This window comes from Bos javanicus, chromosome 16 (genome assembly GCF_032452875.1).
Source record: "Bos javanicus breed banteng chromosome 16, ARS-OSU_banteng_1.0, whole genome shotgun sequence".
Lineage (NCBI taxonomy): Eukaryota > Metazoa > Chordata > Mammalia > Artiodactyla > Bovidae > Bos > Bos javanicus.
The window spans coordinates 74,086,213-74,102,752 of record NC_083883.1 but is presented as its reverse complement, the minus strand read 5'-3'; the positions used below and the strand labels follow the sequence as shown (position 1 = coordinate 74,102,752).

General features: G+C 40.3%; 1 protein-coding gene across 2 annotated transcripts in view; it reads left to right on the top strand.

The window, feature by feature from the left end:
* The first annotated feature begins 446 nt into the window (after positions 1-446).
* Positions 447-16,540, top strand: part of SYT14 (synaptotagmin 14) — a 216,980-nt gene continuing 200,886 nt past the window's right edge. For both annotated transcript variants that reach the window (XM_061383606.1, XM_061383608.1), the window contains exons 1-2: positions 447-536; positions 11,927-11,974. In XM_061383606.1, coding sequence (XP_061239590.1) covers positions 524-536; positions 11,927-11,974 — 61 coding nt within the window. In that variant the 5' untranslated portion in view covers positions 447-523. The remainder of the gene's footprint in view (positions 537-11,926; positions 11,975-16,540) is intronic.

Genomic DNA, 16,540 nt, shown 5'->3' with positions numbered 1-16,540 from the left:
ACCAGATCTCAGGGAGTCATCACCGGCTGGGTGGGGATCCCGGAGCCCGGTTGACAGCTGAGACCTGTCCATGGTGCTGACCGCAGCCTTCGCGCGCCTCTCGGTCGACTCCGGCTGCCGCCCGCCAGCGGGGAGCGGACGTCTCGGTGAGCGGCTCCAGCCGCCGAGAGGCCCCGGGGCTGGTCTCGGGTGCGGGCCCCCCGGGGGCCCTCCGCGCCCCGCTCCTGGTCCGAACCCCGGCGCTAGACGCTGCGGGGGCGGCGGGGCGGCGGCGGGGCGCGTCACGTGCCGGCGGCGGCGGCGGCGGGCGGCCCGGGAAGCGTCCATTTCCTCGGCGCGCCCGCGGCGCCCGGGCCCCTCCTCCGCCCCGCCCGCGCCTCGCCCCTCCCGGCCGCGCAGCCCCGCGCCTGCGGGCCCGGCCCCGCCCCGCCCCGCTCGCCGGCGGCCCCGGCGCGTCCTCCGCCCGCGCGTCCCGCTCGCCGCCCCCGGCCGCGCACTTGGTGCGGTCCAGGGCGAGCGCATCATGGCGATTGAAGGTAAGTGGAGGCCGTCCGCGGTTGGGGCGGAGGGTCGGGGGGCGCCCAGGTAGCTAGAGCTCGGGGGTGCCCGGGAGGCCGCGGCGCCGATGGGCCCCGGAGCGGCTGTGCAGGCTCGAGGGTCCCGGACCGCGTCCCGGAGGCTGGTGGGCGGAGCGGCGCCGCCAGACTCTATACCTGGCCTCGGCGGTTCCGTCGGCCTCGGCCCGCGGCCCGGCGCGACGAGTCGAGCGGCTCCTGCCGACAGGTACGGCGCCGCTGGGGCAGCTGCTCGCTCCCGGCGGGGCCGAGTCGGGGGGAGGGGCGGGGGGCGTCCGGTGCGGCCCTGCAGACCCGGCGGGACGGGCTGGAGGAGCCCGGGAGCGCAGGGTGTACCCCGCCTTCCATTGACCTCGCCCCAGCAAGCCGCCCTCCCGCGATATTCCCCTTCCTCCCAAACTGGGAGGCCAGTTTGCTGTCCCCAGTCCTAACCCTTCTCAGCCCCTACTCGAGCAGATGCTGGACTGCGCTGTCCGTCCATTCCCCTTCTGTGTGCTGTTGTTGTAGGGGACCAGGGAATTTGGAGTGAGGGTAATTTCCTTCTCAAGTATTTTTCTCTCCTAACACTCAAAACTGGTTTTTCTCTAGGAAAGAGATGCAAAGACATCTTTACAAGAAATGCACACTCTTAAAATCCTGCATGTATGTCAGTCTATTAAGTGTTACGGTGCCATCCATACTCATATTTTCAAAAAATAGCTTAATTAAAGTTCCTCAATAAGGTAGACAGCTGGCACTAAAGTGTATTTTTCTCTTCTTACAGAAACATGTAACTGGCATGAAGTGTCTATATTTTGCTTTGTTTTAAAGGACAATATTTGAAAATGAATATGATACGTCTAGGATGTATGTGCAAGTCTGCAGCATGTTTGAGCCCCTATCCCACTCTTCCCTTACTTCAAACAATGAAAGTGGTTTGTAAAATTTCCCTGTGTGTATGTGTATGCATCTGTACAAATGTGTAAGGCACCTACAGCATTGTCAGACCTAGCCTAAATTTTATGTTTCTCCTAAACACAACTTTTGAAAGCACTTCCCATCTTGGTGGCCAACCCTGAGGCATACAGCTTTGCCGGATCCAGAATTGGTTTAGTTGTGTGCTTATGTTTATCTTACTTATTTTAAGAGATTGATTACCTATTCAGACAGTTTCAAGTATCTGCTTTAGCTAAGGGGCTTCCCAGATGGCTTCCCAGTGGTAAAGAATCTGCCTGCCAGTGCAGTAGGCACAAGAGACACAGGTTTGATCCCTGGGTGGGGAGGATCCCCTGGAAAAGGAAATGGCAACCCACTGCAGTATTGCCTGGTAAATCCCATGGACAGAGGAGCCTGAGGGACCACAGTCCATAGGGTAGCAAAGAGTCAGACACCACTGAGGAGACTTAGGACCCACTCAAGGTTTAGCTAAAGTGATGGAGAGCACTGGGAATAAGATCTCCTGATAATCTTTGATATTCTTGTTATCCAGAGCAGTACTTTCAGACTTTATCTTACTATTTACTAGAGGTTAAAAATCAAGAAACAGAATATACTGATTTATGTTTTGTACTTTATTTCCCCAACCACTTTGTGGAAGAATTTCTTGTGACTTGGTAAAGACAAAAAGGCTTATGCAGAAGGTGAAGAAGAATTAGCAAGATAGTATCCATGTATGATCCTGTAACTTAAAATTTCTTTAAAAAATTTCCAGTTTCCGCCCCTTTTCTCAATTGACTCTTCCCTTCTCCCTCTTATTGTTAAATGTGATCAATTACTTTTTTATGTCAGCTGAAGGCATTTTGCTCTGCCTACTGTGAAGTGAAGCTTGCTCAGTTGTGTCCAACTCTTTACAACTGCATGGACTATACAGTCCGTGGAATTCTCCAGGCCAGAATACTGGAGTGGGTAGCCTTTCCCTTCTCCAGAGGATCTTCCCAACTCAGGGATTGAACCCAGGTCTCCCGCATTGCAGGCAGATTCTTTACCAGCTGAGCCACAAGGAAAGCCCAAGAATACTGGAGTGGGTAGCCTGTACCTTGTCTGCTGGATCTTCCCGACCCAGGAATCAAACCGGGGCCTCCTGCACTGCAGGTGGATTCTTTACCAGCTGAGCCACCAGGCTCTGCCTACTACTGCTTGTATATTTAAAAAACAAGATTTTCAAATTTCCTCTTCTAGAGATTCTTTTGTGCTTGAGAAACTCTCAATTAATATTTTCATACTTAATAATTTGTTGATGGCTTCATAATATAACTGTCAGCAGTTATGTGTTTTCTAGTTTTGCAAGGCAACTATCGTTAATACTAGCATTTCTAATAAAGATGTCAAGTAAGGCATGCTGTCTATCATGTACTAAAGCAGATTGTTTGTACCCTCCCCCCCAGCTGTGTCATGAAGTAGAATGAACTCTGGATGAGGGCTTTATACTAGGGACATCTTAGAATTTTAAGGGGCCCACAGGAGCATCTCTTCCCATTTCCCAAAGAAGTGGTTCTTAAAATATTCAGTGTCTTCATTCACCTGTTAATTTTGTAGACTTACAGAGCAGTCGATGTGCTTGGCATCCTGTGCTGGACCCTGGGGGGCCACAAGGATGAATAAAATCACATTTCTTCCCTCAAGGAGTACATATTCTAGTGGGGGAGACAGATAATTTTAACCATGCAATTACAATATAGTGTGAACACCAGATGAATCATCCTTACTTTGTATAAAAATATTCAATGAGAATGAGTTCATTGAGCCCATATGCCAATGAACATTTATGCTGATGTGGAACTATAATCCTTACAGTTCATAAGGTCCTGGTTTTAACCAAAAATCTGCTGTTAGTAACTTCCTTCAATGCACTCACCCTCGGTCTGCTTTCTGGAGCAATAAACTGAAAGTTCCCTATTCTCTGTGTACCCGACGTCACTTCTACCATTTTGAGACAACTCCTGAGCATTTTCTTTATTAGACACAATATTTAATTCTTCCTCTGGATGGTTGGTAGTTGTATGTTTTAAAGTTTGAAATATGGTAGTGTGCCACTCCATTACAGATGTTTTGTTAAAACTGTTATATCACTCCTTGTGCAAAATCTTATTAGTGTAGCTAATTAGAATAGCCATTTTGGAGCTTCATGTTGGCTCAGGATGAAGTTGTAATCAACCAAAATCACAGTCTCTTTTATCTGGACTACTTTCAAGTCATGTGTCTTCAGTTGCTTGCCCAGCTAACTAGTGTTTTGATTTAAAGAAGAGATTATTTGTATCTGTTAAGTGTACTCTTTATTAGCCCTGGCCCAACATTTTAACCCTTTAATTCAGACTTTTAAGTACGAAGGGTTACTTTTATTTATTCGTTTTTTTCAAAGCCCCTATTTTATAATACAAATTAATCATTTATTTCCTCCTCTTATCAATCAGATATCTGCTAATCAGGACTTCAGACAAATATAAGATGATGGTGTTACCACTCTAAGCTAATATAATTCCAGTCAGAGGTGAAGCAGTTAGCCCTATCCTAGGTTAAGGTACAATTTTTAAAAAGCATACTAAAATATTAAGAATGGCTTATAGACCCTTATTGTTACCCTAGAGGTCTTGTGGGAGATAACAGGTTGGGAATCTTTGGTCTAGCCGGCCTGTCAAGATGTGTAATTGTTATCTGGCATATTAACTCTTCTAATGTTGGCCTCTATCAGTCTGGAGAAGAAAATGGCAACCCACTCCAGTACTCTTGCCTGGAAAATCCCATGGACAGAGGAGCGTAGTAGGCTACAGTCCATGGGGTCCCAAAGAGTCGGACATGACTGAGCGACTTCACTTCACTTCACTTCACTTCATCAGTCTGACATTGTTGACTCTCTCCTGTTTTTTGAAGTTTTTTCTTCCTCTCTTACTTCTCAGACTTCTCTTTATCTCCCTGATCTAATGTTCTCTTGTTTCCATTCTTAACCTTGTTCTCACTCTACTTTGTACACTGCTGTGATTGCACCCCTTGAATCATGTGGAAATCTCTTGTTTGTAAATTTGTCTCCCCAGTCTGACCATAAATGCCTGGAGCATAACATTTATTTGGTTTATATTCTTTAGATTTTGTACAATACCTGAATATAGTATGTACTCAAGATGTTTCTTGAATTGTTGAGAGTTCTATCGATTATCATAAAGGGTTGCATCCCTTGCCCAGATATATTTGACCAAATGTCTGCCATTTAGTAACTTGTCTGTCTACCCCTTCCTAGTTCTGCTTCCTGGAGCAATAAAATAAAAATTCATTATTACTAAATTAAAAGTACACATGGTTTTCCTAATATAATTCCGCATAGTAGCTATATATGTTGGACGTCTCACAGCAATCAAAAATGTTTAGCTTGGGACATTCAAAATGTCCTAAACCAAAGTTGTCTTCACAGCTACCAAATCCAGCCTCCATACTCCCCACTCCATGCAAATTTGCCATCTGAGTAGCATTTTTAAATAACCAGACGTCTGAATTAGAAAGCTGGAAATCAACCCTGTCTTATAATTCACTCTCCACATCCTGTTGATCACTAAGTCCTACCACGCCTGCATCTCAAATTAACTAAAATTACATTTTAGTTCATTCTCTTTTCTCTCATTAAGAGATTTGTATTAGTTTTTTCCCGTGTCTTGTTATCTCTGGTCTTAAGGCTCATTGCAATCCATTTTTAAAACTATTTCTAGTTATCTTTATAAAGGGCAAGTCTGATTTAAAACCTCAAGATAAATTTAGTCTTTAGTGATCTGACTTACACCCTTCTCCATCTAGTCCACATTTTTCTGTCTGTTCCATTGGAATAACTTTAGACTCCTTGCAGAATGTCTTGCTGAAGTAAAAATATTCACCTTGATTGTTAACTTGCTACACATAGTAACTTTACTTAACCTCTCTGGGTAGCTTTTTAAAAAAGAAAAATAGTGAAAGAAGGGTAAATTAGAGAATCTGTTGGTACTTTTTATTCACAATGCCTTTTACACACACTTTGCAAGTGTTTATCACACACTTTCGCATTTATTTTGTAAGTCATTAGTACGACTCAGATGCCTGTGAAGATTTGTTGTGACTCTGAGATTTCCGAGATCCAATTTGGGCTTTCAAAAGTCGTTTGAAATGTGTAATTAAAAAACCCAATACAGGACTTCCCCAGGTGGTCCAGCGGTTAAGACCCCGTGCTTCCAATGCAGGTGTGCAGGTTCAATCCCTGGTCCGGAAACCAGGATCCCACATGTTGCGGGGCTCAGTCAAAAAAAATAAAATAAAGAACTAATTAAAAAAAACAACAATGAAAGCATGTTGTATTCTTAGTCTTGAGGGAGAACATCACACTCCTGCTTTCCATGCTATTGTTAGAGAGATGTTACAGTGTGTACAGGGGTAATGTAATTAGGAAGTCTCAGCTGTCAGTCTGTGACTGAGTAAGGCAATTTATTGAACAGTTTGTTTTTTGGAAGATTTACAGTCAGTTTAGGCAGTGATGTTCCTGGAAGAGATCCTTTGGCTTTCAGCAGGAATCAAATTTCTAACATTTCATGGAGATTTAAGACATGTTTGTATATTAGGTAAATTGGTTCAGAGACCTCTACACAGTACTTTTGAATAATTTACAATTTATTTTAGTTTCCTTTTCTGACTCACTAAGCAAAATTAGAAAAAAAGTAGAAAACTCTAGAGAAATATTCGTATTAAGATGCATTTCGCTTTTTGTTATTTTCCGTGGTATTGCAAAATCACATATTGGTTCATTTGTACAATTTGTTGAGTAATAGTGTTTGCACGGTCGGTTTATTTAAAGTGATTATAATGTCTGTCCATAGCATGTGTGTAGTAGTATAGTAGCTTGTCTTCATGGATTCGATTTCCATTCAGCTGACTTTTATGTTTTTACCCCAACATCCCCAGATCCTCACCTGTTAATACCTAATATGAACTTATATTTAGGAATAGCAAAAGGCTGATCAAACTACTATAAATAAAAAACATTCCAAGCTTTGAATAAATGAATATTTGCATATTTTGTTTGTATATATAGTAAAATTTTAATAGAAACCTAAAAATTGGAACACTGGATTTTCCATTTTTTAGAAGAGATAGTGACAACACAGCAAGCTGTTATTAGGAATTTATTTAAAAACAAACTCCTATGATCCATATGTGTATTCAGTTCAGTTTCATATTCTCACATTTTAGGGCTGATTTTAGAATTGATATTCACAGTAATAGTATGAGTCATCAAAAGATAGAGGATTTTAATGAAATATTAAATTATCTTCAATATTCTGAACTTACTAATGCAATAACGAGTATTTGTAGCTTTAAAAAAGTGATCTGGTGCAGTAGTGGAAAAAAAGGTATTCTCCATTAAATAGAAAATTAAATTAAGTAGAAACCTTATTGTGAAGTATACCTATTCAAGATTTTATGATATTAATGAGCTTCAAAGAGTCAAAACCGTAATTAACAACAACAACAACAAAAAACTGAATGAAAAGCAGTCAAAAGTGGGAAAAATGGATTACATTTGTGAGCAGTAAATTTATAAGGTAAAAAAAAAATTTATAAGGTAAATCTTATACCTCTTAGAATAATTATTGAAGAAATTAATAGAAACTTGTATGGATTAAAACAGAAACTGTTTACTATGCTGTGAAAACCATGATCTTTCAACAACACTGTTTTCAATCAGAGACTAAAATTGATATTATTCCTTGAATGACTTAACTAGGGAGAAACTAAAAAGTGTCTAGAAATTAGTGGCTGTAGTCTAAATGGATTATAGCGGTTAGGAGTAGTTGGCAACATGAGTAGGAAATATTTAAAGTTGCATACCTATTATGGAGTAGATATATAGGTATCTACTGAAGAAATAGCTATAACAGTTTATTAAAGTGAGCTAGACACTAATTAAAAGGCTGCGGCTACTTTAATGCATGGTTTTTTGGAGAGAAATCTTTAGATGAAATGGAATTTAAAATACTTCTAAAGTAGTTTTTGCATAGTGTTTGACTTAATAGAACCTGTAAATTGTAGTGATTTGGGCTAATGGTCAAAGTAAATGTGTAGAAAAAATAAAAGTCCGTTTTAGAAAGGACTAGATTCATTTTTAAGGAACTAAATCTTTGGGTTTAATTTGTATACCTGAGCACCTTTTGATGGGAATATAACATCACTACATATTTTCTTCTGTAGACATGTGAAAAGTGCTACATACTTTGTAGTAACTAACCCTTCCTCCCCTCCCCAGATTGCTGGCTCCCAGGCCCTTTCAGGTATGTGCATATTCATATCCAAACACACATGCACACATTCACAGCACACGTGTGTGAGCCCACGCACGTCTATTTCCTGGTGTACCCTGACTTACCCCAATTGTAGAGGATTATGCCAGTTTATATCATGCTCTTACATGGGTTTGCCTGAGGGAAAAGATGGTAACTTTGACTAAGCTTGTCATTTTCTATCTACTTCTCATTTCCATGTTCCTGAGATGATCATTTCAAGAGCAATGCTAGTATTATCTCCAAAAACAGTTTTGAGAAATTCATTTTTTACTTAAGTTACCTTAAAGGATTAGAAAACAATTTCATAATTTTCTTTTTTTTCATAAAAATTTTTCATAACTTTTTTCATAAAAATGAAGAAATATCAATGTTTATTTTCTTACTCTGTTAAACTTAGAATCCCAATTACTTTTTTCTGACAATTAACTAGTGACCCTGAGCAACATTATTTAACCTTTAGTGCCTTGGTTTGTTTATGTATAATGAACTAGACATTAAATGAACTAGATTTATTTTCGAGTTTTAGTCTTTTTATATTCAGTGATTTTAATATGCTGGGAGGGATCGGGGGCAGGAGGAGAAGGGGACGACAGAGGATGAGATGGCTGGATGGCATCACTGACTCGATGGACGTGAGTCTCAGGGAACCCCGGGAGTTGGTGATGGACAGGGAGGCCTGGCATGCTGCGATTCATGGGGTCACAAAGAGTCGGACACGACTGAGCGACTGAACTGAACTGAATATGATTTTAAAGTCTTTATTATTATTATGTCTTTGAAGTAAATTTGGCATGTGAAAAATTCTATTATACAAGAATTCATTTTGGGGATGGCTATTCATTTTAGTGGAAAACTCATCTCTTTCTAAAGAGATTGACTAATTGATTAAATAATCGTTCCTTCAAATTGGTTCAGCGATTACAGAAAAAAATGTGGAGGTTCCTCAAAAAATTATAAATAGACTTACCATATGATCCAGCAGTCCCACTCTTGGATAATTATCCAAAGGAAGTGAAAACAGAGAATCAAAGAAATGTGTTCACTGCCATGTTTATTGTAGCATTATTCATAATAACCAAGATATGGAAACAACCTTTGTGTCTGTCAATAGGTGAATGGAAAAGGAAGGTTTGAGATAAACACACACACACACACACACGTATATACATATACATATACAGGGGAATATGATTTAGCTCTGGGTAAGAAGGAACTCCTTCCATTTGCGACAACCTGAATGGACCTTGAGGGCATTAGGCCAAGTCAGATAAAGACAGGTATATGATAACACTTACCTGTACCTTCTGAAAAAGCCGAACTCATAAAATAAAAATGGAAAGTCGAAGGATGCTTACCAGGGAAAGGAGGGTGGGGGACGTAGGGAGATACTGCCTAAGTACAGCTCACGACCTGATGATAAATAAGTCCTGGGATCAAATACTCAGCAAGGGCAGTGATGTATATACACTTCAAAGTTGCTTAGAGACTAGATCTTGTGTCCCTTCCACAAAAACAAAAAGAATCATGGACATGTTAGTGGTATTAGCTCACACTAAAGTGGAAATCTTACTGTGTAGAGTATCAGATCAGCACATTGTCTACCTTGAACTTACACAGTGTTGTATGGTCATTTATCTCAATAAAAACAAATAAAAAATAATTATTCTCCTGTGTATTGGATATATGTACCTGGTTATCATAATGGTATACACTTTAAATATCTTAAAATTTTATATACCAAGTATACCTCAGGAAGCGGAAATTTTAAAAGTCAGTAATCGTTTCCCCTGTGCCTTATACTCTTAAAAAATCAGTAGGCCACTTTTGGATTACCTCCATATCTCCATATTTAAGTCAAGATGTGCCTCCAGTGGCTTGCTTTTTGCTTACAAATTTGACATTTCTCTTGTAAACTTTTCAGATTTGCTTTTAGAAAATGTTTAAAAAGTTATAAAATTTGTACACAGTTTGTTGTATCTCAGATGGAAGAAATATTCAGGCCTTTTGATTCCCAAACAAGTACATTAAAAATATACATTTAACCTGCACAATGCATATTTTTTTCCTTATACTCTTTCTGGCCTTAGGAAGGATTTGGGATAAAAGAATATTGATTTTTGTGTTTGATAATGTAATAAGGTTTATTTAACTTTTCTTTTGTACTTTTGAAAGTTTTTTTCCCTCAATTTTACTTTTTTTGTCTGGCATTGACCTATCTTTACTGTTCCTTTTATTTCAGTAATAATAGTGATTGCTTTTGAGTTACACATCGGTGAAATCTCACTTGTTGGTTAGAATTTTCAGAACAAATATCTGGAATAGTAGAGCTCAGTATTACTTGCTTTTCCTAGTTATGTGGTTTTTGTGCATATTTGGCAAATGTAATTATTGGTTGACTCTAAATTTAAAATACAGTAGTTATTTGACTTAACTTTTCATTTGTAAAGTCCTTTCTGAGAGTTAGGTTTTATTGTCATTTGCAGTTTTGAGAAAAGTCTTAGAATACAGTAGTTTTTATTGTTATTGTTATATTAACCCTTGTAAAAAATGATACAGTTGTGTTGAAGACTAGATGTGTATAGTAAAGCCAAACAAATCTGTGTTACATATGCGGGAAGTCTGATTTCAGTTATAGGCATGAAAGACTATTACGTGAATTATGTGCGTATCTCTTAAGTTAGAAGTGTTACCCTTTGACAATAGGTCTTAATGACTATATAAGGACTATTTCTAAGTAGCCTATGAAAATATCAGTGATGGTGTCAATATATATTATAGTTGTGTTGTATGACATGCTTCTTCTAAACCTCTTGAAAATAGTTACTTTTTATAACTTGGTAAAGCTTCCCCTTCCAGCAGTCGTTTGACTAATTTCTCATTTTTAAAGATAAAGTATATTTTGTATAAAGTATATTTTGTAGGTATAGTTAATTCTGTCCCTTTAGTCAGTAGTCAGTGATTACGCCTTGGTAATACCCCATTTGATAAAGTCTTACTGTATTTATACTAAGGTTTGCAGAGTAATAATTTATTATCATAACTTTATGTTAAGCATTTCTTGCCAAGTCTGTCTTCCTGATAACCAGTGTTTAGTCTCTATTGTTGATAATAAAGAGGCAGTGGCATTGTTACAGACAAGTTAGAATGAAGCTCTAACCTACTTTAGTGATAGAAATACTGTTTTCTAGTTTTTTAGATTGCTTCCTGAATGACCTACTTTTTTCAGTGGATATCATAGTTTTTCTTTCTCATGTTATGGCTGTAAGATATTTCTATTTCTTATAACTTAACTGTTTATAATAAGCTTCTGTAGTGAGCTAAGATGATGATATTTAACATTTTTATTATATAAAGTTTAAGCATAATTTTCAGCCCAATTGTAAGGTTATTTATGCATATAAGAACACTACAGAATGTCATTCAGCGCACATTCGTTTAAGGTAGTGGTGCTATAATTCAGTGCAAAGGAAATACCTATTTTATGGTAACTAACAAATAATATTACTCTTAAGATAACGAGTGTGATTTTTTCTAATAATGGTGATTAAGGTAAAGTAATTCTTTTTGTTACATTTGTTAGTTTTATCATCATGCTATTTATAAAATTTGTCTTGTAGATTTAGAAGAGTGGGTAGCTGGAGAATGGAGAAAGGATCAGAATATGAGTATATGTTGTAAAACATAAATATCGCCTTTACAGCATTGACCCTTCCATGATAACTTACCTGTATAAATTAAGGCTCAGATACAAAAGTGGGTCCTTCCTTGCAGTGTTTCCTTCTGGATCATGTAAAGAGGTGTTTAGGAAGTGGTGCTATGATGTCTGCTCTTGAGAAGCCTACCATTTAAAATAACATACTTGTTTGAAGCTTCCTTATTCCAGAATTTTATAAGATCCTAGCTTATGGGTTCAGGAGGGTACTGTGTATCAGGTTAGCATATTCTATAGTAAAGTTTGAAGAGAAAAGTTAGGACACGTTTTTCTGAGGCCATTTCTAGAAACTAATTTATAGCAGTTCTTTGTAACAGTCAGACTCAGGTTATGACCTGTTTTTAATTTCTGAAAAAAATTTTTCTTAACAGGTGGAGAAAGAACCTGTGGAGTGCATGAACTTATTTGTATTAGAAAAGGTGAGTCAGTGCTCTGCATGGATACTTAAATACGAAGTGAACCCTTCACAGTGTAGGATGCATTTTAGTACAATGGCAGATAATTGGGACTTACAAAGTATAAAATGTAATAAATATTAATATTAGTTATTTGTATTGTAGACGTAACCTTTCATAAAGTGCATACTGCTTATTATGTGGTTACTGAGAGTCGTTACTGTATATTTCATTTTCATGGGATGGTAAAGGCTGGTTTCTCGCCTATTGGTTGTCAGACATGGTGAAGAGGCGCAGAATGGAGGGTTTGATTCTTGTTCCCTTTCAGAATCTGGAATCTGAGTGCATGCTGACCTCCCATTGACTTCTGTTCTATTACTGTACCCCATCAGAGAGATGTGAGGAGTTGGTTGCGATTCCCATCGGGATCATGTCCAAAGACCACAACATCTTTTGGCACCAACAGCTGTCTGTGCTTCCTTAGAAGGAGCCACCTGACAAACAGGTGGTTGAACAAGGTGGCCCCAGGAAAGGTAATTCAGTTATTATGTGGGAGGCAAGGAATCAGGTATTCTCTAGATCGGAAAGAATCAGAACCTTGGGAGTCCCCACTCTCATAAGCGATCACATCTGAGAAAGGGTATGCAGAAAGGAAAAGGTGTACTTGGGGAGGAGAAATCTTCATAAATGTACTGCTCTTTTCTCTTTTTAAATTTGGGGCACTGTCTTTTTCTTTCTTCTTTGTTGAAAACCGAGTTGGCCCTCCTGAGTCTGGCCAAGTAGCAGTGCTTCCTGCCTTCATATTTCACCCTGAGGAGGCTTGAGGCATGTCCGTATCTGTGGCACGTGGGTATGACTGGCAAACCAGGAAATGTCAGTGTACTGTCAGGAAGTCTTCCACAGGTCTGAAAAGCCTCAGCTTCTTTCAAGTTGAGTAAAAGGTTTGAAATCTCTTTTAGGTGAATTTGACATAATCATACTAGCTTATCTGTGTGTCACCAGCTTTGATTGCTATTCATTTAAAAATAGCCTCTTCCTTTATTAAAGTGTAATATATCTGTGTATCCGGTACCATAAAGGAGAAAATTGAAGTCAGTTCCCTGAAATCTCAGATTTAGGATTGTGGTTTTCAGCGCTATAACCATTGTTGGCTTGTGCTTCTTATCTAAAATGGGGCGGCGGGGGGTACACATTAGCCTTGTTTCCTTCCCCTATGTAAACATTTTTAGTCTTCACCTATAATATGTTAATCCAGATGTACTAAACATGTTTTAAATGGCTTTATGGGTATTACCTTGTCCCACAAAAACTTTTTAAAACACGGAATTTATTTGAACAGCGAAAGACACTGTACAAGTCAATTGGAATCAAAAACTGTAAAAACAGTGGATAGATGAAGAGAGAAGACAGCGGCAGAGACAGCCAGAGGGTAGGCAAACAAAATGCGTAAAGGGCTTCTTGTAGCTGCAGGGGGAACCGGAAGCTTCAGTGGAGAAAATAGTGTTGGTAGAGTTGGATGCGGGTCTGAACTCACCTTGTTAATGTGGCTCTTCTTGCTGTTCCTTATTGTTTCCTCCATGCCTGGCCCAGCGGTTCTCAGACCGTGCCGGGCCCGGGTTTCTCTGTATTAGTCCAGCGTTGTCTCTTCTTCCAATTCTCTATAGAATTTAAAGTCTGTGATTGAAGTTAAAGTTTTTAATTTCCATGTGGCCATATCCTGGAGGAGTTTCTGGGTCTCTGCGTATCCCCTCAGCATTCACTACTGTGTCCTCTTCTAGTGGGCTTTTCCTAAGCATGTGAATATTTTTAAAATGAATGCTCAGATCTGAAAGTTTTGCATTTTAAACTGGGCTTTTGTAGAGGAGAGCCTATGAAGGCTATGTCAAGACAAATAATTATAGTTAGTATCAATGGTCCTGGTAAGAAGACATCTCTAACACTGTGTCCAACTTGTTTTTACCTGTTTTGCTTTCTTTGTCTGCTAGCTTCTTTCCTCTGTCAGACCTCTAAATATTAGAATGTATTAGACTTTGGTCTTGGGCTTGCTTCTTTTTCCACCTATTCTTTCTTTAGAATAGATGGTTGGTTATACCAACCAAAACATATAATAGGTTCTGGTGTGTTTTTTTGTTTTTTGGTTTTTTTTGACCATGCCATGTAGCTTGTGGGATCTTAGTTCCCTGACCAGAGATTGAATCCATGTCCTTGGCAGTAAAAGCATGGAGTCCTAACCACTGGATCACCAGGTAACTCCTGGTCCTTTTGTTTTCAATGCTATGCAGATTTGTAAATCTGGCTCTGAACTGCCCTTGAGTTCCCTCCTCTTATATCAAAGTACTTAGTTTATATTTTTATCTGCATGTCTGTTAGAATAAAAACGTGGTGTGTCTAAAATGCAAATCTTGGTTTTCTCACATGAATCTATACCTTCCTCAGCCTTCTCCATCTCAGCTAATGAACAGAACAGTCTACTCAGTTGGTCAAGTCCCAGCTGAAGAATCATCCATGCTTCTCTTATTCTTTTATCTTCTGTGTTGAATTGATTACTATTAGCAACTTCTGGCAGTTATACCTTCAGAGTACATTTTTTAATCTGATCCTCTGTTCCTCCATCCTGCTCTTATCACTGTAGTGTGGGTCCTTGTCTTCTCTTGCCCACACTACTGTAATGGTTTCCTAACAGGTTCCAGCGTTTCCTCTTAACGTGCTTACAGTACACATCAGTGATCTTTTAAATGTGAATTGGGTCGTATCACTTGCTAGTTGAAATTCTTCTCTGGATTCCCTCTATACCTAAAATAAAATCAAAGTCCTTACCCTGATCTACAAAGCCTTACATTATAACATCAACTCAGAAGTCTTCCCATGTAAATCATCAAAGTGAAAGTGAAAGTCGCTCAGTCATGTCTGACTCTGCTACCCCATGGGCTATACAGTCCATGAAATTCTCCAGGCTGGGATACTGGAGTGGGTAGCTGTTCCCTTCTCCAAGGGATCGTCCCAACCCAGGGATCAAACCCATGTCTCCTGCACTGTGGGCAGATTCTTGACCAGCTGAGCCGTGAGGGAAGCCCATAAATCATCAAAATATCATCTAAATATTATCAACTTAGAAGTCCTATCATCTGAATCATTTATATCAGGTCTGAGTAGAACTCTAGATATCATCTGTCCTGGCTCAGAAATCCTCTCCATCTGTTAGACGTGTGAAACTAGCAAATATATCACCTGCTCTTCAAACACAATGATGGAGCAGGATAACAGTTACAGACATTTCCATTCCAAAAGTGGGAAAGCGAAAGAGAGGAGTCACTGATGCCAAGCAATTTTGAAACCCAACTGGGGAAAATATTTTGGAGTTCAAGACTGGAAATAACACTCTGTGGCTCTTGGCCCTGACGTCTGAGGCTCCACTCTTGGGTTTAAGACTCTATACTTGGAGTAACCCTTCCTTTTTCTGGAACGGTCCCATCACTTCATGGGAAATAGATGGGGAAACAGTGGAAACAGTGTCAGACTTTATTTTTTGGGGCTCCAAAATCACTGCAGATGGTGACTGCAGCCATGAAATTAAAAGACACTTACTGCTTGCAAGGAAAGTTATGACCAACCTAGATAGCATATTCAAAAGCAGAGATGTTACTTTGCCAACAAAGGTCCGTCTAGTCAAGGCTATGGTTTTTCCTATGGTCAGGTATGGATGTGAGAGTTGGACTGTGAAGAAGGCTGAGCGCCGAAGAATTGATGCTTTTGAACTGTGGTGTTGGAGAGGATTCTTGAGAGTCCCTTGGACTGCAAGGAGATCCAACAAGTCCATTCGGAAGGAGATCAGCCCTGGGATTTCTTTGGAAGGAATGATGCTGAAGCTGAAACTCCAGTACTTTGGCCACTTCATGCGAAGAGTTGACTCATTGGAAAAGACTCTGATGCTGGGAGGGATTGGGGGCAGGAGGAGAAGGGGACGACAGAGGATGAGATGGCTGGATGGCATCACTGACTCGATGGACGTGAGTGTGAGTGAACTCCGGGAGTTGGTGATGGATAGGGAGGCCTGGCGTGCTGCGATTCACGGGGTCGCAAAGAGTCGGACGCGACTGAGCGACTGGACTGAACTGAACCGAGTGTGTATCTGCACCTGAGTGTTCATCGGACTCTGCCGCCGTAGGATGTGAGTCTGCCACCCCTCTTACAGTTTGTCCTCTCTTGTCCCTTTCAGTCTAACGCGGTGGTGTTTCTGCTGGTACAACGTGGTCTCAGGAAAGGTTCTCGTGAGTCTTCCCTGTATGTTGGAGGGCGGGGCTCCTTCCTTTAGACAGGACGCCCCTCCACAGTCTTTCCTGGATGGTTCTGTCTCCGTGTCTGGCTTCTGCTGGAGTGGCTGAGGAGATCTGTGAGTCACATGTCTGATTTCTGCAGAGAGCGCTCACAGTCACTGAGCATTCTGACCCTTTATTCTGTTTGAGGCACCGGCCAAAGGTGGTCTAGTCCCACCTTGGTTGTGTCTCACGGCACGCTTTCTTGACACCGAACCCCTGATTTTAGCATAATTTACAACGTGGATAGGCTGGAGGATTTTCCAAATCATCGGGT